This window comes from Rhinoraja longicauda, chromosome 5 (assembly GCF_053455715.1).
Source record: "Rhinoraja longicauda isolate Sanriku21f chromosome 5, sRhiLon1.1, whole genome shotgun sequence".
Lineage (NCBI taxonomy): Eukaryota > Metazoa > Chordata > Chondrichthyes > Rajiformes > Arhynchobatidae > Rhinoraja > Rhinoraja longicauda.
Genome location: NC_135957.1, coordinates 39884274 through 39907863, shown reverse-complemented (window position 1 = coordinate 39907863; position 23590 = coordinate 39884274). Strand labels below are relative to the sequence as shown.

The window sequence follows — 23590 nt, the reverse complement described above, 5'->3', positions numbered from 1 at the left end:
GTAGACCTACTGCCTTACATACATTTATTTGTTGTGTTGTTGCATTCAACAAACCTGCAAGGCTGCAACAAATAAGAATTTTATTGAACCAGGCTGACCCAATGAGTTACACCAGCACTTTGTGTTTTGCTCAAGTTTCCAGCATCCGCATTTCCTTGTGTCCCCATGAATTTTATTGATCCACTCCTGGTGTATATGACAACTATACACTATTGACTTCACTTTAGATTGTTGACATTTACGCAATAATAATAATGGACGGAGAGTAGGCAATTATGTGCACAGCCATGGATCAATGTAAAATAAAATACTTTAAGAATAAGGAAGGGTATGCACATTAACTACAAGATTTTAAAAGGATATTGGTGATTAAGTTCATAAGTGATAGGAGCAGAATTAGGCCATTTGGCCCATCAAGTCTACTGTGCCATTCAATCATGGTTGACCTATCTTTCCTTCTTAACCTCATTCTTGTCTTCTCCCCATCACCCCTGACACCCATACTTTTAGTATGATCAGCGACTAAGCAAGTATTCACAAAATAGTCTGAATAAAACTTTTATATGTTATCTTCAGGGATAAGGAAAGATACCACATATAATCTCATTCAATACAATACAATACAATATATCTTTATTGTCATTGTACAGGAGTACAATGAGATTGGGAATGCACCTCCCATACGATGCAATAATTTAATTAGCTAGTCAGTATTAATTTAAACAACAACAACCCAATGAAACAAGTTGTAACAGTTTTAAGACAGAATAAGGTGCAAGTAGATCTGTGCCGGATCACTGTGCGTTTTGACCATCCGACTCAGCAGGACCAGTTCATAGCAGCTATGGCCCTGGGGATGAAGCTGTTCCTGAGTCTGGAGGTGTGGGCGTGTGGGAGTGTATTTCAAAAATTCAGAAATTGATGGTGGCTTGCGCTCAAATTTTCACCATGAGCTCCCAAAGGGCAAGGTGAATGTGAATTTGAAATATTGTTGGTATGAAAGACAAAAGCAAATTGTTTTTCTTAAACTCATGCAATGCATTAGTTTGAATATTGCTTACAGTTTTGAACCCTCTGCTGTTGATAGAATGTGTAGGAACTGGAAATGATTGATAATACATGCAATAAGATGCTGCTGTGGATAATGGATAATTATGTGGAGAAGATAAAAGTGACTGTTCTCATTCACTAGAGCTGAGCAAGTTAACTGATCGATTGATCCAAGATAAGAAAAGGCTAATGCAGAATAGTCATCATAATTTTTTTTCATTAGTTAATCTGACTTTAACAGAAAAATGTAGATTTAAATTTGTCACTCAGATGGTTAGATCAATAAATCTTTTCATGAGGTGCTTAGACTGTGGAATTCTCTGTTATAAACCAGAAGCAAACATAGTTTGTAAATTATTTATGGAGGAAGAAAGAGTTTCTGGGGTAGAGAGGAAAATTTTAAAAAATGTGAATAGATTAGAAAATGGTTTTGACTGTGACTGATGTAGAACAAAATGGATGGACTGAATTAAACAGTCTGTTTTTGTATCAAAGTCATTTTTAATATCTTCCTGTTCTCCTGTTTACACTCAAGTAATTTTGTCCTTATTATGATATTTGGGATGAGTTAATTTGATAGAAATATTGATTGCAATATTAAGCATTGGCTAGCAATGGGAATAATGCAAGAAAATCAATGTTGCAGTTGTTTTGGTGGCAGCTATAGCCCACCTTCTATTCTCCTAATTAATGGAAAGAATTTTAAATATTTAATGGAAGATTTTGACAAAATGAGTTCTTAAAATGGCTTCTGAATCTGAGCAGATTGAGTAAGTGCAAAATATGGTTCCTAATTAGATGCAGAGTGTGTAAAATAATTATTCACTGACCTGAGCAATCCAAATTAGGAGTCACAAGGAATATTCCTGACTATTTTCAGACATTGGATGTAAATTGTGCCAAGTTTGTTGTGTAATATTAACGCAGAACAGAAGGTGTCGCTCTTGACACACTGTTGGAACAGAATGAAACTGAAATGAAGTCAATGAAGCCCAGTTGTTCAATTGAAGAAACATCCAATCGCTGCTTTAATGACACATAATCAACATTTCCATCCTAATCAATAATATCATGGGTTCTTCAAAGTCAATTTGTTTTGTATCATTGCCCTCAATGTTATTATGGATAGGCAGGGAATCACATAGACCTGCAAGAATGGACGGATGTGGATCATGTGCAGGCAGATGAGATAAGTTTAATTTGTAATTATGTTCAACACAGACATTGTGGGTGGAAAGGCCTGTTCATGTGCTGTCTCTTTCTACATTCTATGTTCTATATTTTAGAAACTGTAGGTTCAGGAATCAAGGCTGCAAAAAAACAAAACGATTGATTAAAATTAGATTGCAATTTTAACTTTTGCTTTGAACCTCCATCATTTAACCCGTAAATTACAACGTAATATTATTCGTATCTTTTTCTTTATATAAATCACAGGGTCCATTTCTCCTTAAAAACACAGCGTCAAACTGGATACACGATAAGCGGAGTAACAAACATAAGAAAAGATAGTCGTGGTGAGAAAATGGAACAGGTACCGAGTTCGGATGATCGGCCCTGATTTTATTGATTGGGGAGCAGGTTCGAATGGCCCACTCTTACTTTCAATGGGGTTTTAGAAACGCCACATTTGAAGTAACTATTGTGTAGACTGTCCATCGCATCCATTCTCAAATCATTTACAACGCGACCAGTTCTCATGTATTCAGAGATTTTGTCCAGCATTGTTGTTTTGGGTAGCTAAATATTTTTGGATGACAATAAGTTGATATTGAAGTCTATTTAAATGCTCATTGAGCCCAAGGTGCAGCGTTGCTTAATGCCCTTGATCTGGCTTAGTGTCAGGGTCGATTCCTTAACTTCAGCGTGAACTGCCCCCAGTGTCTTCAAGGTACTGCCCTGGATAACCAGAAATTATGCACAGCGTCCGATCGTCCCGCTAGACATGTTCAAGCCTCTAGATTCGATGCGCGTTGTTTACGCAGCACCCGCAAGCCGTAAATCGGCTAAATGCTCTCATCGATGAAAGTGTTACCGCCCAATGTATTACCGTGATACCCATTTGTGTTTTGGTGGTTGGGCAGAGTCGGTGTCGATGATCACACCAGGAGGAGCCCCGAATCACACGACAGGGAACGGGAACCAAGGCACGGTCTGGAAGGTGGTGCCACTGTGGGTCAGGGTGTTTCATTCGGGAAGCTGGGCGCTTTTATTTGCTCGCTTCCTCCACTTGCCACCTTGCATGCTGCCACCATTCCAATACAATGCAGATGTGGACTTCAGCCTGCAACCCCATTTACCCCCACCTTATCTTCAGCTTCCTTTGTGTTCAAGAAGTTGTTTGTTTCAGAGGTCGTCCTTAACATCCCAGGTGCTATGGTTCAACATGAAGAAACAAGGAACTGCAGATAATGATTTACACAAAAGGACACAAAGTGCTGGAGTAACTCGACGGGTTCGACAGCATCTCTGGAGAACATGGATAGGTGACGTTAATGGGTTGGGACCCTTCTTGAGGAAGCGTCCCGACCCGAGCTGGCTGACCCACTGAGTTACTCCAGTGTCCATTTACGATGGCGCAACGTTTCCCTCTCCACATTCCCACATCCGTTTTACAATGCTCGCAAGGATGCACAAAACAAGCCGTGTTCAACCTCAAATAAACGTCGTTTTCACAGACGACATGTTTCCAAACGCATTCTGCATTATAAACGTGATACATGGAAGGGTACAGCACAGGAACAGGCCCTTCGGCCCTTAATATCCGTGCCCAACTCGCCAGGCTAAAACAATCTCATGTCCCTGCGCGTCCCCCCATTCCCTGCACAGCATGTGTATATCCCAAAGCCTCTAAAACGCCACTATTGCATCTGTCTCTATCACCAGCACTCGCCACATGGTGAAAAAAACCTGCCCCGCACATCTCTTTTAAACTTTGCCTCTCTGACCTTAAAGGTATGCTCACCAGTCTTTGACATACCATCCCTGTGAGAAATATTCTGACAGCCTGCCCCATCTATGCCTCTTTTAATTGTATGCACTCCTATCAGGTCTTCCCTCAGCATCCGAATCATCAGAGAAAACATAGTGAATTAGTACGAGTAACGAGTTAAGATTTACCCACCATAATCCAAAATATTCCTTACCTGATTAGAATTGATCTGAATATCTTTTGGAGGCGCGAGGACCGCTTTATAAACGTTGGTTATATTCTGGACAGATGTTAAAACGTGTTGCCGTTCCTCCCGCATCTCATTCAATGATAAGGATCGGCTCCTCGCTATCACTCTTAATATGGGAAACCCTCCCTCTTTATTTAAAAAAAACGGGGCCCCGGACATGTTGGTGTGTACTGCCACACTGAGAAGACAAGCGGAGGGGATGGGGAGCATCGTGTAAAAGATATTAGGAATAACATTGTTCGAAGGAATTGACTTCACCGGCATTCAATGTGTGATGCACGACTTCCGAGATCACAGCCGCTCGCCCCACAGAGAGGCCACTGGCATTCACTTTTCACAAAAAAATCAAACAAAAAAATCAGGTTAGAGAGTGATCCAAAATAATCATTTGAAAAGTGGCATATAACCCCCCTTTCCGCACAAGCCACAGGTTAGCCCAGATCTGACAGTGCCGCTCAGCATGTCTGTGGGCGGGGGGAGCATTGGTAGGCAGCGCGATCTCATTGCGCGGTTGTCCTCGTCTTTGCCTTGACCGCATAGTATTAATGCGGACCATAAACCCAGGCGTGTGGTGGTTTAAGGAGCTACAGTCGTGCATACTTTACATCGTCACTCCGGCCGCCAGCTCACTGCAGGGCTGCGTAAAGGCTGGCATTTAAAACAAAGTATTGCAGAAGAGGGAGAGAATTCTTAACTCTGCCATCACCACCACCACTCTCTTAGTCCCAACCCCACTCCTTGCAAACCGAAGTCATAACCCGCTTAACATCTGCGGGAACGAAAAGCCCGTCGATGAAGAAGTGAGTGTTGTGGCACTGAATTGAATATCGCGTCTTGATGGTTAAAGTGCGGCGATCCCGACGCCTTGCAACCGGGGCATCATCCGAGTCTCTTGGGACTGCTGCAGCACCTGCGATCTATTGGTTGCAAGTGTGACAGTGTGGCTGGCAGTGTGCACCGCGTCTCGGCGGGCAAACCTCCAGCCTTCCTCCAAAACTACACACAGAAGTTCAAGGAACAAAGAAGCAAAGGGAAGATTTTATTTTTGCAATGCAGAATGGTGAATTAAATTGCACCTCTATTCGGAATTGATCTGCGGAATAACGGCCCCCCCCCCCCCCCCCCGTGATGTAACATCACGGGCTTGCCGGACCCCAAATTGCTTTTTAAAAAAGTTATATTTTTCAAAAAAAAAGTTTGGCTGGGATAAAGTTTGAGCCAATCAGAAGCGCAGTGGGGGCGCTCTGCTCCGCGGATGGCTGCAGTTGCAAGAGTTTGAGCGGCGCTCTCCGTAATGTAACCAAGTCAGCCAGGCACCCGGGGGAAGGTGAGACGGCAAAGACATCTCAACGCGCACTCAGCCACTGGCTGCAACACCTCCCGATCTTGGACACACAATCCCCTCCAGAATGGATATACCGAAGGCTGTAGCGCTGGTGTGGTGCGCCCTTTGCTGCTGTTGGGATTTCCTTTGTGTCCTTGAAGCTGCCACACTGGGATCTCTACAGGATTCCACTGCTCAGGATGCTCTGGGTTCCTCATCACCTCTGGACAGCAAGCACGATCGGACCTTCAAGCGCCAGCGCCTCCACACCGGCTCTGTGGTGCCTCACGAGTACATGGTGTCACTTTACAGGACCTTATCAGAGTGTGAAAGGAGAGGGCTGAACAGCAGCCTGGTCCGTGCCCGACCCCGTGCCAACACTGTCACCAGCTTCGTGGACCAAGGAAATGGTGGGTAATTAATGGGACTCCCTTTAATTGTAGAAAGCTGACGGGCTTTGGCTGAGAATGCGCTTTAACTGTAGCTTGCGTCTGGTTCTGCGGCGCGAAATACAAGTGCTGATTGCTTTCATCTACCCCCATTATCCCAGTGCTAATTAATTTTCTTCAATAAGTAAGCGGGGGCGCGGGTTGTCGACATATCTGTCTAGTTAGAGCTGAGAAATAGGGCGGAGGGATGCACCAAGTGATTTAACCTGGTCTCAGGCAGACTGTGTGTTCGGGCCACAGCTGGGGCTTATCTTGAAGAAGAAAAGTTGATCCAATATTACGATAAGAATTCTTAGAATGTACACAGCAGCAGCGTTTCAGCAATTAAACTCACAGAGCTGGCGACTGGACCAATCGTTTGACGAAATAAAGATACGATGAAACTCGCTGTTGGCTGCGCCTTGCAATGTAAGTTGCGGGGAACCGTAGATATTCTCGCAGCGCTTGTCTCTCGGGGATAGTTTTATGGTTGTAGGGCCGCTAGCCTCCACGAGTGTTCCCGGTAAATAGAGAGGGTGGAAATAACAACAAAGTATGGACATAGGTGAAGGAATTCACCCTGTCGCTGTTCTGAACAGGACGTTCAATTGTTATATATTTCAAGTGCATGAGGACCGCGCGCTTAATACCTCCCGTTAAGTAATCAGATAAGACGTTAGATTTTGCGGATGCTGGGTGTTTCTCTGCTGAATAGAGCTGTGAGCGATAAATCGAAATCCGCCTTAAATGCCGCTTATAAAGTCCCCTGAAAAATGGACCCTTTGGGCATGTGTACATGGTAAGGCAAAGAGGCGACATGTTTCCCTTTTAATATTCGTAATCACACGAAGCCCGCGCACCAACTCGGATCAGGTATACTCACAGTTCAAAGGTTAAATTCACCAGGTAACAAAAAAAGTGGTGAATTTGAGAAGAAAATGACTGTTCCAGTGATGATACCAATAACAAGGTGCACGATACGCGATAACGTTGACCATTTAAACATATTACATGTAGCAGCCCTCCTGTAACACCCCGTGAAAGTGCCCCTAGTTCAATTAATTTATATAGAATGCTGGAAATATACTCCACAGCCGCCTGGGACTTGAAAGAAAAAGTACTTAAATGTGTCATGTATACCGATATGACTGGTGTGCAGAGGGTCTCAATCACTTTTTTCCTTCTCTATCTTTGTGTTCTGTGCCTTTTGGCTGGCTGACTAACTGTTGCCAGGAACATCGCTGGTGCATTGCCGATTTAAATGGAGTTTAACTGGGTACCATCTGGGTTATATTATTCTCTGCTGGGGAACCATTAGAACATGCAGCAATGAAATTGACTAATTTCAGACGGAAATAGTGTTTTATTGTATCCCTCTGCGGACACGCGTTTCCAGTTCTTAACGACTAAATAATCGATCCAGAAGAACATTGAAACAATGTTAATGTCGAAGTGGCGGTCAAAATCACGCCCTGCGCTACAGTACCATCTGAAATCTTAATCGCGGCGATCTACACGATAATACCCCCCAACACAATAACACGAGACGTGACCAATATTAATGGGCTTTGATGAGTTTTGATAACACAGAGTAAATAGTTTGCAAACGCGGCTTTTAGTAAAGGGAGCTGAGTGGCGTTTTGATTCACTTTGAAAGGCGACCAAAATATGTATTTTTTTAAAACCAGAATTGCAGAAGCCCAGAATAACGTCGTGTGGAAAGGTTTGCTTGGGGAAATGGAGTTGGACGGTCAGAAGTTGAGATTTGATTGATTGCTGTATCTGACTGCCAGGGACGAAAGTTGTCAAAACCCTCTTTGATATTGATCCGGAAAGAAAATAGAATCTCAATAGAATCTCAATAATTGCCTTGCATGGAATCATTTGGTGCAGTTACTGAGTACAAATTAAAATCTCCCTAATAACTCATTGCACAAATGCCTAGAAACGCCACAAAACGTGCAAATGCTAAATTAGTAAGAATAATTCCGGTTAATTTTATGATTGAATGCATAAAATGTTCCAACTGATAAATGGCTTGTGCCGCAGCTTTAGTGCTGTTCGCCCGAACTATAATAGTAAAGCTGTTGAAATAGCTTACAAGTCCAGCAAATGTGTTAATATAAAACGAAACTCTAAAACAAGTATAAATGCACATTTATTTGGACTTGTTTGGAAGCTCTCAACTAAATGCCTATTTAAGTTTCCATTGCTATCTCAGGACATTCTCTTAATAGTAACCTTGTCACAAGGCGCACTAAACTGGACCAGTCATTGTCAACTGCGGGCGATGTTCTCCTATGTAAATATTGATGGAACTTCGCCAGAGATCCGTAAGCCAGACATGACACCAGCAAAACAATGTTAGCCATTTCTAACTTGTTTAAAACGTGTCAAATCAAAGCATAATTCCTTCTATCAAAGTGAGGTACTGCGTGTTGGTGAGTACTTCAGCCTGAAGTTCAATGGGGATCTCGGTAGTCAGGAGACCACATTCACACCAGAGCAGAGTCAGGGCTTCTGGCGCTTCTGATTCGAATGCAAGCAGAGAATCTGCAACTATTCGGTCGCTCGGCTGTAAATCAAAGCTGCGGTTTTTGTATGTCGGGGCACATATCATATACACTTTGTAAGGCTCTTACACAAGTTAACGAGATCTAACACGTAGAGAAGGTTGGGGTGTTCAAATGCTTAGTGCGGTCATCTCAGAACTATCATTGCAGTTTTGTCAGCCCCAAGTCATAAAAGCATTGAACAAATAATCATTCGCTCTAGCGTTGTTCCCATGTGGTTATTCGTATTACAGTATTTGCCTTTCCCATTTCGCCGTGTACAGTCCCAGTTCTATCAGCTGCACGTGCTTCAATTCGTAGACTTGAACTACCTCTTTGCAAATTAGCCCCGGTGATATTATTCCCCCCCTTGCCCAGCGCTAACCTTAACACGATCGTTCGGAAACGACCGAAGAGTCATTCAACTTAAAAGAAAGCACCCATCACGAACACAGGGCATCTCAAAACCGTTTTCCAGTCAATAACCATTTATTTAAAAGTGACGATATTATCGTCTATTGACCCAAGTAATATAATTGCAAAGGTAAGCGCGATAAATGATAAAAACAGACTGAAATATTCCAGGCAAAATGGTCCGTTTCAGGTCTGTAATACACGGAAAATGGTGGGATGATTAAACTGAGATGCTCCATGCTGGTAACAATTGGAGATAAATTATCGAAACGGTCAGCGTTAATAATGCATGTAACCCGCTGTGCTGTTTTCTAAGTGAATATCTGGAGTTTGATCAACCCAGACACTGCTTTTGGGTGATGTAATTCCAGACGAGAGGTTATCAGTAAATACGACTTACAATAAATAACCTGTTAGCACGCACTGCGTTGACACAAAGTCGGTGACTTTAACACCAATGCAAAACAGGCTGACAAGGACAGGTGCTTGCAAATCACAGGCCAACTATTTTAGAAGTCCCCTGCAAAAATGTACTGTGTGCCCCGACAATTTGATCAGACAATTACTCGTCAGTAAGCCATTTAACTTAGTCACAAAAACAAGAGAGAGATTAACCTGTTTGAACCTGCCATAAAAATCATAAGATTCCTGTCATAATCCTTCGCAATTTTTTGGGGGAAAAATCCTGTTGCTTGCGGATTACTACTGAGGGATGAACTATATGATAGTAAGAGACACGACGAACTGCCATAAAAAATAATCTTCAGCAAAACACAAAGTGCTGGAGGAACTCAGCGGACCAGGCAGCATCTGTAGAGGGGATGGGAGAGAAATGGGAGAGAGATGCGGTGCTAGATCTGTATTCAGGGCTACCGAGAACATAGCTAGTGTACATTCAGCGGCAGTTCTGGTCACGTTGCAGGAAATATGTGCTTGCATTAGGAAGGCAACAGAGAATTGCCAGAAATTTGTAGCCGCGGGAACCATTCGATGAAACATATTTTTCTTCTTTGGAAAACAGGGAGAGGGGTGGGGGTGGGAAGATTTATTTAAGGTGTATAACATTATGAAGGACCGAGACAGAATAAATAGGAAGAACCCCGTTTCCCTGAGCAAGGCGTGAAAATTCAGGGGCGTAAAGTGAAAATAATTGGCAGCAGGATTAAGAAAGAAACTAAGGGAAAGATTTTCATTAAGAGAGATAGGAGGCTGGAACTCACTGCCTGAAGGGTAGTCGGAAACCTTCATCATATTTAATAGACACAAAATGCTGGAGTAACTCAGCTGGACAGGCAGCATCTCTGGGGAGAAGGAATGGGTGACGTTTCGGGTCGAGACCCTTCTTCCATCATATTTAATCCCAACTTGGACTTGTGCTCGAAGAATTATAACCCTCAGAGCCATCGATCTATTGCTCGAAGATGCGTTAGACTGGATCGCCTTTGTTTGAACTGAAACAGACACGATGGGCCGAATAATCCCATTCCGTGTCGTAATCTTTTCCATGATTCTGTGATGCTCGCGTGTAATTTTTAAACATTATTCTAAGCGGTTATATTAATTCATACAAAACTCAAAGCTCCCCCCCCCCCCCCCCCCCTTCAAAAAAAAACCTCTCGTGATTAATGTTAGTTGAACGCCGGCGAATAAAATCCACATAAAGAACAATTGGTGCATTCATATTTCAATCATCTGCTGGCAGGCAGCAATAACCTGTAGGAGGCAGACTTTTGAAAAATGTACAAATAATTGCCATGTTTTATTTTCATATCAGATTACTGGTGACATCATATTATGGTTTTGATGTTCTATACAATTCCAAAACCGCAGAGGGATGGAGGGAGAAGGCGAAGTTAATGGGACTAATCGTTATGCTGGGGCTATTTTACTGATATTGTTATAAAAATCCTGCTACCTGCAGAATAGTGGATTGCTTTAATAAAGTAGTTGTCAGTCTGATCCAGCTTAGGCCAACAAAGATTTGCACGCTTTAGGTTTCTTAAATGGCTATAAAAATATGCAATTGAAATCATGCGCTTTTAAGTATAAAATAGACCTTAACTAAAGTCCCAGTAAACCCCACTTCCCAGCGGCATCCTCCTGTATTACACGAATTGGGGAAATAAAGCAAATATACTTCATTTAACATCCCTAGCCATGCATTACTGAGATGAATTTACGAGGAAAATCCCCAGGTGACGCTGGCAGGGACGAAATTGCAATTAAAGAACAGCCCATGACGTGAATAAAAAAAACAGGTTGTTAGAGGAGGTCAGCGGGTCAGGCAATATCTGTGGAAGGGCATGGGGGACGTTTCCACTCATTCTGAAGAAAGGTGCCGAACCAAAAGGTCGACAGTCCATTTCCTTCCACCACAGATGCTGCCTGAACCGCTGGGTACCTCCAGCAGTTTGTTAGATCCCAGCACTTACATTCTCTTCTCTATCCGTCACCTATTCCTTTTCTCCAGAGATGCCGTCTGACCCGCTGAGTTACTCCACCATTTTGTGTCTATCTTCACAGGGGACTTGACCAGGTTATTGATTGGTACAAATGTTTTGTTTTCTCTGTCAGTATAATTTCTTTACAAATTATACAGAAAGGCTAAACACAAAAGTCGAATAAAACCATGCAGCACAAGAACAGGCCCCTTCGTGCACTACGTCCTTGCAGACTTTATTTTGTCCTTCTACACAAATCTCACTTGCCCGCATTGGAATTGTATCCTTCTGTGGCTTGCCCATTTAAGTGCCTGTCCAAGTGTCTCTTAAACGTAGCAATTGTATCTGATTCCACCACTTTCTCTGGCATTATGTTTCAGACATCAATCACTCGGTGTAAAATAAACTTTCCCTTCTTATCCCCTTTAGAACTCTTTCAATTCACCTTAAATCTCTGCCCTTTTGTGTCTGATTCTCCTGCCATGGGAAAAATGACAACCGACCCCCTTCTTGACCCCTCATAATCTTATATATTTGTATACCACCAGGTCACAGCTCACCCTCATGCACACCCGGGAAACCCAGCCCAACCTATCCAATCCCTCGCCGTAACTAAGGTCCTGCTATCTAGACAGCGCCCTGGTGAATATCCTCTGGGACACTCTCGGGTTCATGACCAGCGTTTTGTAAAGTAGCAGCATAACATTATATTCCACGCCATGACCTAAGAATATTAGCATGTCATGTGTCTTCCTCGTCACCCTTTATCCTGTATTGCTACTTTTAGGGAACTATGGACTTGGACTCCTAAATGTTTACGTTCATCAACAGTCTTTAGTGCCTTACCAAATATCTCTAGTTTCCCTCTGGTTTGACTCTCAGTCTGAAGAAGGGTCTCGACCCGAAACGTCACCTATTCCCTTTGTCCAGAGATGCTGCTTGACCCGCTGAGTTACTGCAGCATTTGTGTCTATCTGCGGTGTTATCCAGCATCTGCAGTTCCTTCGTACGCAGTAGTAATCCTACATGTTTGACTTCCCAAAATGAACCACCCCGCACTTGCCAGATTGAATTCCATCACTCACTCGACTTCCCTTGTGATCTGCATCGGGTTGTAGCTTTTGACAACTTCTCTTGTGATTAGCGCCACCAACTTCTCTTGTGGATTCGCTTCATCCGCAAACTTTCCAAACATAAATTAGCGGACTCGGGTGCCCATATAACTTTGTCCACTAAACCAGTAAAAAAGTGTAATCCAACAGCTGTTCACCAGAAGACAGGTCAATTCGCATTGAGCTGCTCAGTTTAGAAGCAAAATAATGTTGCGTTCATTAAAACAGGTTCGGTCATCGTGATGTTCCTTCGCATTGTGAATAATGTATCTATCCAACGCGCTCCGGGAAATTGAGTTCATGCCACGCTTAAGGGTTTTCTCCAAAACTGCGACGCAAGAGAGTGAGCGGGTGTGATGGAAATGACCGGGTTTAATCTCAAATTCAAATTTATGAATCTGTTGATAAATTACGTGATTCATTGAACGTAATTTCTGCGCAGCGTCCCCCAGCCCAAATAGACAGTAAAAATGCAAGTTAATGTCAGGAAGAGATGTGAACTGGCTGGTTACTTTCTGATGAACGCACTAGGGCCGGGCCCTGGTGAGACCGCACCTGGAGTACTGTGTGCAGTTTTGGTCTCCAAATTTGAGGAAGGATATTCTTGCTATTGAGGGCGTGCAGCGTAGGTTTACTAGGTTAATTCCCAGAATGGCGGGACTGTCGTATGTTGAAAGTCTGGAGCAATTAGGCTTGTATACACTGGAATTTAGAAGGATGAGGGGGGATCTTATTGAAACATATAAGATAATTAGGGGATTGGACACATTAGAGGCAGGAAACATGTTCCCAATGTTGGGGGAGTCCAGAACAAGGGGCCACAGTTTAAGAATAAGGGGTAGGCCATTAAGAACGGAGATGAGGAAGAACTTTTTCAGTCAGAGAGTGGTGAAGGTGTGGAATTCTCTGCCTCAGAAGGCAGTGGAGGCCAGTTCGTTGGATGCTTTCAAGAGAGAGCTGGATAGAGCTCTTAAGGATAGCGGAGTGAGGGGGTATGGGGAGAAGGCAGGAACGGGGTACTGATTGAGAGTGATCAGCCATGATCGCATTGAATGGCGGTGCTGGCTCGAAGGGCTGAATGGCCTACTCCTGCACCTATTGTCTATTGTCTATTGTCTACTAATAACCAACCATCCTTAGCTCATTGCCCTGATTGACACATCGGAGACGTACATTCGCTTTAGAATGAGGGTTAGCTTTAGAATGTGTCACAAACAATAATTTTGAAGTAAACAAAAACTACAAACTTTAACTCATGAATAAAGGCAAAATCGGCATCCGGTATGCGCAAAATCCAAAGCTGCTAACTTACTCTAGTTTGACTTGGCACTAGGTGCAGTATAACTGCATTAAATAGAACGTTTTAAGCGCTGGCAATCAAACAAAATGTCAACAGGTAAGGTTCCAGCCGACCATCCAGTCTCGGTGGGGAATAAGAGGACGATGAAACGGTCTCTGGCGCCCGAAACCTGTATTTCTGTAGACTCTAGCTAAACGTGGTTTTTGCCAGTTCTCGTTGTTTTACTGCATTTTAGTCCCTGTTCTAGTACAAATTCAAACTTTGAAAACGATCGAGATAATTCGCTGGAACTCCTGAGAATAGTAGACAGAGACCTCTTTGTCTTTGACGGCGGAGGAGCATGAAAACGGATGGTGCTTTCCATGGGATTGTATAATCTTCGGACAAAACAAGTGTTTCGGGCCACCCTACCCCCCCACAAAAAAACCTCTTGTACAGCAAATCCAAGAAGTAACAGAATCCTAGAAGGCCACGGCGCAGAAAGCGGCTATTCAGCCCATCCTGACCATATCGGTTTAAAAAATATTGGATTCATCCAAATTTCTGGCTCTCGTGCACAGGTCACGGCTCTTCCAGTGCTCCCTCGAAACGAGTTAAACATGGCAAGGGCTTCTACCTCTAATGTAGAACACAAAGTGCTGGGGCAACTCAGCGGACCAGCTCTGGGGGTCCCTGTCCGAAACGACGCCATTCATGTCTTCCACAGATGCTGCCTGACCCGCTGAGTTACTCCATTACTTTGTGCTCCAGCGTCTGCAGATTCTCGTGTCTTTGCTTCTATCTCTACAATCCCTTCTGGCAGCAAATTTAGAACCAAATTTAGTTTCTGCGTGGAAAAGAAACCCCTCAGCTTCATTTTAATCTTTCACCAGTAAACTAATTAATCTTCCAGATTTATTGACAATTTAAAAGTAAATTATTTTGAGAACACCGCATTGCCCTTACATTCTCTATCCGTAAATTCACCCACGCAGTTAAAGCGTGTTCTGGTTTGAGAGGAACCATAGCGAGGCACAGTCGATGATACAATTGGGGTTTGTTACAGTATAATAGTACGATACGTCTGTGCTGAGACCTTGGGAGGAGAGGTTTAAAAACTCACTTAGGGGCACAGAAACAGTTGCGGTCGACTGCAGAAGAACTCCTCTGCAGAGCAGTAAAACCACGTATAATCTCATCTGTTTGTAGCTTGTAAGAACATAACAGGGAACAGATTGGCACGAGCCGTAAATGAAGCAAGTTAAAGGAGGCCTTCTGCATTTTGGAAATTGCTCAGTGCATCAGGGAGGGGAATAATATCAATTGCAAAAAAAAAGAGGAAAATCTGCAGATACTAAAAATCTAAACTTAAACAAAAAATACCGCAAATACACAGCAGGCCAGGCCACATCTGTGTCGGCGTTTCAGGTGAAAGGCGCTTAGTTTCAGTTTTAGAGATATAGCATGGAAACAGGCCCTTCAGCCACCAGGTCCACGCCGTCCATCGGTCACCCATTAAAATACTGATTCTATGCTATCCATGATCCACGCCCTACACGTTAGAGGCAATTCGCAGAGGCCAATTGACCTACACACCCGCACGTCTTTGGGATGTGGGAGGAGACCGGAGCACGCGGAGGAAACCCACACGGTCACGGGGAGAACATGCAAACTCGACACGAATAGCATCCGAGGTCCTGATCGAACTCGGGTCTCTGGCGCTGTGAAGCAACAGCTACTTCGTCAGAACTGATTATGAAAAATGTCTTCAATCCTTGATTTACGTTTCTGCACTTACTTTCGGCAACCGTCTTTCTTGTCACAAAATCTCTACATTTGCGATCGGAGTAACAAAATAACAACGTCGACTGGGTGCTGTCAGGGACAAGGCTGCCGCAGTACAATCTCTCTGGCTTCGGAAGGTCTAAGCCATCTAAATGCACCGACCCTTGTGTCAATTCCACATGCGTCTCTCTTAAAACCTGGCGTTTATGATCCAATTACCCCTGGCCACTCGGCCCTTCACAGGTACAAGAAACAAATGTTGAAAAAGTAAATTGAATACAGAGTCCAGGCAGTATTGAACTAATTCAAAAAATAATTACGAAAGGAATAATTATTGTGATCATTTTAACCACAACAACTCATGCTGAGACGTTTGAAGTTCATACCTTTTAAGTATTTAGCACTTCTTCAAACACAACAAAGCAATTTTACGACACGACAATATTAATGATGCAAATCCAATACATGATATTTGTTCCAGTATGATTTGGAATATTTATCCATGTGTGACCCCCCCCCCCCCCTTCCCTCCCCTTAGCTGGGTGCAGCGCCTATTTTGGACACATATAGCACATTTTATTAAGAACATTTAAATTCTGATTAGTGGTCCTGTGACTAGCAGGAGGGCATCGATCATTTCACCAGGTTGTGAAGAACCCAGCCGATCTACGGCGGGTGAAAATATCAACCACAACATTTGCCTCAGTTCCCCTTGGTTGGGATGGTTCAAGCATTTCTCTGTAAATCTCCATTATTCCACGTTAGAAATGGTATGAGCTGTGTGTACACGACGTGGGACAATAGAGCGAGGGAGACTCTTGTGATTTCAGCGCCCCCTCCCACCCGCCCAATATCAGTCCAACTCACCAGCAAGCATCGTAAAAGAATAGCAATCGCTGGCATGAGGCCGGGATAAGAGATCCGGCACCTGCCGACAGGAAGCAGTGAATGCCTTCTGAATAATGGAGGAAATAAGACAATGTGTGAGAAAAATAATAACACTTTAATGTTGCACACATGGGGATTTACTCTTAATGTGTTTTAAAGGTTTGCGGTACCATAGGTCTCCCGTATAATGAAACAGTTAGATAGTGTACAAGTTTACAATTATGAACACGTGGTGTATGTTAGCATTTACTGCTCTTCATAGGCAAGCGCGCTTTTACAAATATACGGAGAAACAAGGAACTGCAGGGGTTGGTTTACAACAAAAAAGACACAAAGTGCTGCAGTAACTCGGCGGGTCAGGAAGCATCTCAGAAAAACATGGACAGGTCATTCTCTCAGTCTGAGAAAGGGTCTCGATCCGAAACGTCCACCTATTCCTTTTCTAACGAGATGCTGCCTGTCCCGCTGAGTTACTCCAGCTGTGTTAGCAACCGAGACATCCTGTAGATTTTGGTGAACGGAGAGCAAGTGTTCGGCGAAACGGCCGCCGTCTACGCTTAGTCTCGCCGATTCCATCACGGAATGTGCGCAAAATGGACAAAGGTCTCAATTCGTCACGCCTACTTGTTGCGAGAAGATGGTCATCTAGCCTCTGATTCTGAACGTCTAATGGTTCTTCAACTGGAAGGATCCTCAGACGTTTTTTGGCAGCGAGTTCCAGACATTGGCTTGAGAAGGAATGGCAAAAAAAAAATAATTTGGGTGGATTGGGACGAACAGGGAATGCAATCGATGTCATTCTGCTACTAACAGAAAGTACTGGAGTAACTCAGCGGGTCAGGCAGCATCTCTGGATGTTGTGCGTTTTCCAACTATCTTCGGTGTAAACCAGCATTTGCAGTTCCTTCCTAAGCATCTCCAGAGGACATGGATCGGCGATGTTTCGGGTTGGGACCTTTCGGCAGACCCGCTGACTGACCTGCTCCAGTACTGTGTTTTACTCAAGATCTCAGCACCTGCAGTTCCTTGTGTCCGAATTTTGTTGTTGTGTTCTTTTCAAGTCAAGCTTGGAGGCGCACCCAACATAATCTAACGAGTCGCTGCGGTATCCTGTAGACCCTGCATAACAAAGCCAACAGGCACAAGTGAAGGAAGATGTGAATATTGGGGTCAACATTAGGCGACTGAGGTCAAACTAATTGCTATGTCCCGGATAGTTTCACGCTTTGCGAAAGTGGTTTGGGCATCAGATAAGAGATGGATATGTCTTAAACCTCCCGTTTGGACCTTTGGAAATTATGGGGACGTGTTGAGAGGGCAGAAGTAATTTGATTCAAAGAATCTCGTTTCCGCGACTATTCGTGTGACAGGCCTGGTCAAAGATGTATTTATGGTAGGGTCTAAGCAAGACAAAAGGTCAATGTGGCCGGACTTCCTCCTATTGGAGATAAACATTACCAGGAACCCGTTCAGTACAAATGGGACGTCACTGTCAACGAAGGCGTGAAGGCAATCCAATCCCGCCGAGGCTGCTTTAGTAATAGGCGCATACACAACAGACACGAGTGCTCCGGAATCATCGGTAAACAGCCCCCCCCCCCCCCCCTTCTTGGACCATTGATGAAACAGATAAAGGTGGTTGGGATGGGATGCTCCATTGCACCATTTCTGCAGCAATATCCCAGCGGTATTCCTCGCCTTTCACTTACGTAAGCGTGGCCTCAGTCATGAACGGTTTCTGTTTGATCTCGTTTTTCCAGTTCTTCTTAGTTCTATTATCAGCCCACTGCTGTTGTGATAGGCAGATAAGGTGTTCTCAATCTCTCTGCACTTTGCTCGTGTGTTCCTTACAGTGCCCCCAATTTTCCTGACCAATTACATTTTTTTTAACATGTTTTGGTTACACACTCTGAATATTTTGAACAACCAAGCTATGGTTTGGCAGTTCATGACATGAATATTGATTCATATAATTTCAAGTAACTCCTGCATTTCGTCCACACCCCCCCCCCCTCTCTCCGCCCTCCCTCCCCCATACCATCAGTTGTCCTACCAGTTCCACTGTTCGCATCCTTGTATCCCTCTTGTTAGCACATTTCCCCCAGCCAAGAATGGGCCATTATGGACTCCACCCTTCCTGAGATCAACTGTTGCCGGCTCTGAGTTTTCCCCCTGGCCTTTTCTCGCCTCCCCCACCTCTATCAGTCTGAAGAAAGGTTGACCCGAAACGTCACCTGTTCCTTTTCTCCAGAAATGCTGCCCGACCCGTTGATTTACACCAGCGTTTCGTGTCTATCTGTGGTTTGGCTTGATTGTACTTTTGTATGGAGTTATCTAATTTGATTGGATCGCGCGCAATCAAAAACTTTTCACTGCACCTCATTAAAATTTAAAAGGCGCAGGCAACTGTGTGCCAGTGTGCAGCTAACCCCGAACAATAAATAACACGCAATTTTATAGTAAAGTGTGCACGGCCACAACGTGTGCAAGATCAGTATGTTTGCACACCTACTTTTCACTTTTAAATCATTCGCATCCTCACCATTCAATTTGCCCTCCTGTTTTTATTATTTGTTCTGTATCGGCGCACGTTTTCATTATTCCTTGCCTTGGCTTTCTTCCATAGCTTCTGATTTTAATTTCTCGCCTCCATTATTTTCCAGAAGGAGTTCCCCGTGAGAAGAGACAGAGATATCTGTTTGATATTTCCAAATTACCCAATACAGAGGAGCTGGTTGGAGCCGAGTTGAGGATCTTTCGGAAGTTGCCCGGAGACCTCCACGGGATGCTCTCTCTGGGGGGCAGTATGTATCGGATTTTACTTTATTCCTGTCACGAACTGGGGGACGACCAACCGAAACGGATCGACTCGAGGACAGTAGACATATTGGACGTCGATTCGTCGAAATGGCAAGTGTTCGACGTGTGGGAATTAATGAAAAACCACATCACTGCTAACCTGCTATGTTTAGATGTGGAAATCATTTCCGATTACTCCCAGGAGGCCTTAGATCCGAGACTTTTGGGATTCAATCGCTCTGATCTCCAGCCTCAGGAAAAAGCTTTGTTGGTGGCGTTCAGCAACACGAAGAAAAGGGAAAACCTATTTCGGGAGATCAGAGAGAAGATCAGATCTCTGGGTGGGGCGGACTCACTACAAACCAGCCGTGAGCCCAGTGTCAAGCGCCGCAGAAAAAGGAGGACCGCGTTCTCCAGTAGGTCTAGCAGAGGAAGTGGGAAAAGAGCCAGGTCGAGATGCAGCAGGAAACCTCTTCATGTCAACTTCAAGGAGTTGGGCTGGGACGATTGGATTATCGCACCTTTAGACTATGAAGCTTACCATTGTGAAGGGATCTGCGACTTCCCGCTCAGATCCCACCTTGAACCCACTAACCACGCCATTATACAAACGCTGATGAACTCCATGGACCCCGAGTCCACGCCACCCAGTTGTTGCGTCCCATCCAAACTCAGTCCCATCAGCATACTGTACATCGACTCGGGCAACAATGTGGTTTATAAACAATACGAAGACATGGTGGTGGAATCATGCGGATGCAGGTAGCGCCTTGACCTCGGTCCTCCAATCGGATTTTACATGAGGCTAAATACTGCAGCGGGTTGATCAATGTTAAGGCGCTCAATTATTCTCAAGGGCATCTCAGCGAGGAGCTGCCGCTGGGAGGATCGACTTTGGCCGCGGGGAACGGCGTCTTCCTGGCCCCGATCACTGCATCAAGCTGGCGAAAGATCCAACCATCTGAGGCTTCAAAGTTTGGGGAATTGGATAATGAGTTGGACAAAATACACCCATGTTCTTAATTTGTGGTTAAGATGGAGACGGACCCTAATGCATCAGTCGATACCTACATTTTTTTTTTAACAAACCTCCAGCGATGGGTGCTGACAGGTTGGGAAGTTCACTTAAACGTAAAATCCGTTCCATCTGCTCTTTCTGTAGCGTGACTTAGCGCGCACATTCACTCATTATTTGCAACCTGATCAGCGAACTGCCCTAGCGGGGGCATCCCTGCTGCAAGGAAGGAGCGGCCGATCTGGTTTTGATCATTATTAACATGTGCTAACAAACGTGAGCCAGCTGCAAGCGGAAGGCCTAGACGGCAATCATTGAAAGGAAAAGCCAGCTCTATCCTCAGCAAGATCGCATGTCTGCCTGTCGCAGATTAACCCATCAAACACAGAGAATAGGCAGAGATGGTTACGCCTCGCCCACTCATCCCATCTCCACCCGCCTCTGCGTGGATCTGAAACATTCGACTGTTAAACACCACCGACGTTCATAGAACAGTACGATTCCATTAAAATCACATCAAATCCGCAGTCTTATTAGAAAGAAAAAATACACTGTTACAATCCTAAATCAGTTTACACATGATGCCTCATTGGAACATTCAGTATCAACATAATCGGCAGATACAGATATGAAAATATTACAAATGCCAATCTTGTTTCCACGTTTATATTTGTCATTTGAAAAAAGATGCTAATATTTTACTTTCCTCGCGTAATATTCCAAGTTATTGTTTAAGGCATACGAAGTGAACGTAAACCTGTCCACCAAGGGGACCCTGGAAATGTTTTAAAAAGGTTAGACTTTCCTGGGTCGCTGGAAGCATTTTTGTAGAGGGTTTACTGAGTGCCATTGATGATAATGGCAGGTATATCTGAAAGCACCAGTTGTGGTTTCATATCTGCAGCAATCTTGGATTAGTGCAGGGGATTCATCTGCTTTCCTATCTTTATAGAAAGCACGATCGCAACAATCGCCTTACGTTTTTCTGTTAATACGTTCAATATGTTTTCCTTGGTTAGTGAAGCCCCCGTCAGTGGATATAAATTCTCCCTATAACAAAAACAAAACATAGTTTTAACATTTCCTCTTAACTTCCCCCCCCCCCTACTCTACAAAACTAGGCATCATTTCTACAGATTCTAGCCATTTCTTCTCTCAAATCAAGCAAATTACCATTCGCTCTTTCCAAGCTTCAGATATACTTCAGAGTGATGGACAAAATTGAATACATTTCCACAGTTACACATTATTCAGTGATCAGTAAAGATTCTCCTCAGTTACCTTCTTAAAAAATATTCTACCCATTTATTTATAAAGTGAAGGTTGATGTACGAATTTAAAAATCCTAAAAAAGGTTTGGAGTTATTAAAAGATGCCAAGTGGTCTGTCTGATTTTAACCACCATCACAAGCAAACTTGCAGAATTTTGATTTGCTTCTTGCCTATTAGTCTCCCAATGGTGGCTCAATGGTGTTCCAAGGCATCAATTACTTCCCGCTACAAGCAGCAATGGGACGAATGACCAGTAATATTTTCAAGGCTGGAAGCTCAAAGAAGGAACATTGGTTGGTGCTCAGAAATGAGCAGCTTCAGAATGAGTATCGATACTGCCTGACCCGCTGAGTTACTCTAGCACTTTGTGCTAGATTTCAGCATCTACAGTTCATTGTCTCTTAATAATGTGACAGTTGCAAATTGAAGCATCAAAGTGATTTTTACCTTAAATATTGTTTAGTTTCCTTTGGGGGCGCGGGAAGAATACGGCTGTCGTTCTTTAATGAATTATTTTTCATAAAGTCCTGCTTTCGATATCGGCTGTTCGCCCACGTTCATGAATGCCGTGACTGTTAATGACCGTCTATTGGTTGAACATTATTATCCAAGATTATTGACAATGAGGTATCAAATGTGCGGTGCGTTAGCTTAGAGAAATCTTGTTGTGAAAAGCAAGGGAACTAGAAAAAAAAACTTCCCTAAAAATGATCCCTTCATTAAAATAACTCATAGACGAGGAAATCTGTATACCGTCGTGTCCTGCTATAAAGGTGTCCCCCTTCTTTACTGTGTGTAATGAATATTATTAGTTAAGATGTTCCATTTCTAAAACGCCTGGGATATACTGTATTATCCGTGTTATCCAGAGTTCGCAGCAGAACACGGTTCGTGGTTGGTACTTAGAAAGGGACTGTCTACTCAAGTCGATCTACACAAAGCTGGAATCTGGGCCCGCGCAGAATTCGTGTGAATGGAAATTTAGGAAACTGAAAAAACATGCGAGTGAAAAGTTCCTAGCCCTGTTCTCTATAGTCCCCCATTTCCATAATTTAAAAAAATCATACCCATTTCTTTACATGTCTTCATATCGCATTCAATAAAGGCGATGTGCGCAAATTTTGCTAAAATCACACGATGCGTCACTGTGTAATTTCCCTCCTCATAACCTTTCACAGTTACGCATCCTCAGGAATGTCAGGAAGGACTTTGGACACCTTAGTTTAAGTTTCAAATCTTTCCGTCCTTCGACCTGGGCATTTCTCCCAATCACCACCCCGAACCTTGAGCATATTGATGTGAGGTGATGCATGGTGTATAACTGTCATGAACACCAGTAAGAATTTAAATAGCAATTAGCATTGATAATGTTTCTGAAGTTGGGACAATTTCTCTTTCATGTCATAACCCTCGTTCTTATCCAGTCCCCGCCGCCGAGGTTGCAATAACACTCTTCCATCAGAATTCAGCATCTTTATCTTCTAAACTTTGCAAAGCGATCTGGGGAGTTTTGAATAATGCTAAATAACGTCCTTCATCTTCACCCAGCTATATGCCTACTACTAAAGTGCAATCTCATTGCAACAGAAACTAGGTCCAGAATCAACTGAAATTATGGTGAGAGGGGTGCTTTTGGAATCAGTATGTGGCCGTGCTTGGATATTTTAAATGCTGCTCGTGATAAAAGCAAAATCCCATACCTATCTGTCAGTTGCAGAAAATTGTAACACACAGTCTTGCGTGGAAAGTGCATGGAGTCCCACGGTTGCTTTAAGCTGACTGCTCTATGCAACAGATTACTCTGCACCTCCTCACACCTCACATCTCCCTCTACCCACCCTACTCCGCAAGCTGGGTTGCATTGATATGGTGGAGATTGTATTTACACTGCCAATAATCCACTCTTCGAGCCTCCAGCGCGACTTACCCATAAGATAACTCACTTCTCGAGTTGAGAAAGGAATTGCAAATCACCGGAGCTGGAGGAGGCAGAAACTGTGACAGCTCGGGGTCCCTCACAAACTGGTGCCAAATACTCTGCAACAGATA

At 43.7% G+C, this 23590-nt stretch overlaps 1 protein-coding gene across 1 annotated transcript; it reads left to right on the top strand.

The window, feature by feature from the left end:
• The first annotated feature begins 5839 nt into the window (after window positions 1-5839).
• On the top strand, window positions 5840-20020 carry LOC144593574 (growth/differentiation factor 6-A-like). The gene is made up of 4 exons (XM_078399335.1): window positions 5840-5966; window positions 11474-11486; window positions 12251-12260; window positions 19136-20020. Exons 1-4 carry the CDS (start codon window positions 5852-5854, stop codon window positions 20018-20020), a joined length of 1023 nt encoding a protein of 340 aa, XP_078255461.1. The 5' UTR covers window positions 5840-5851.
• The last annotated feature ends 3570 nt before the right edge of the window (window positions 20021-23590 follow it).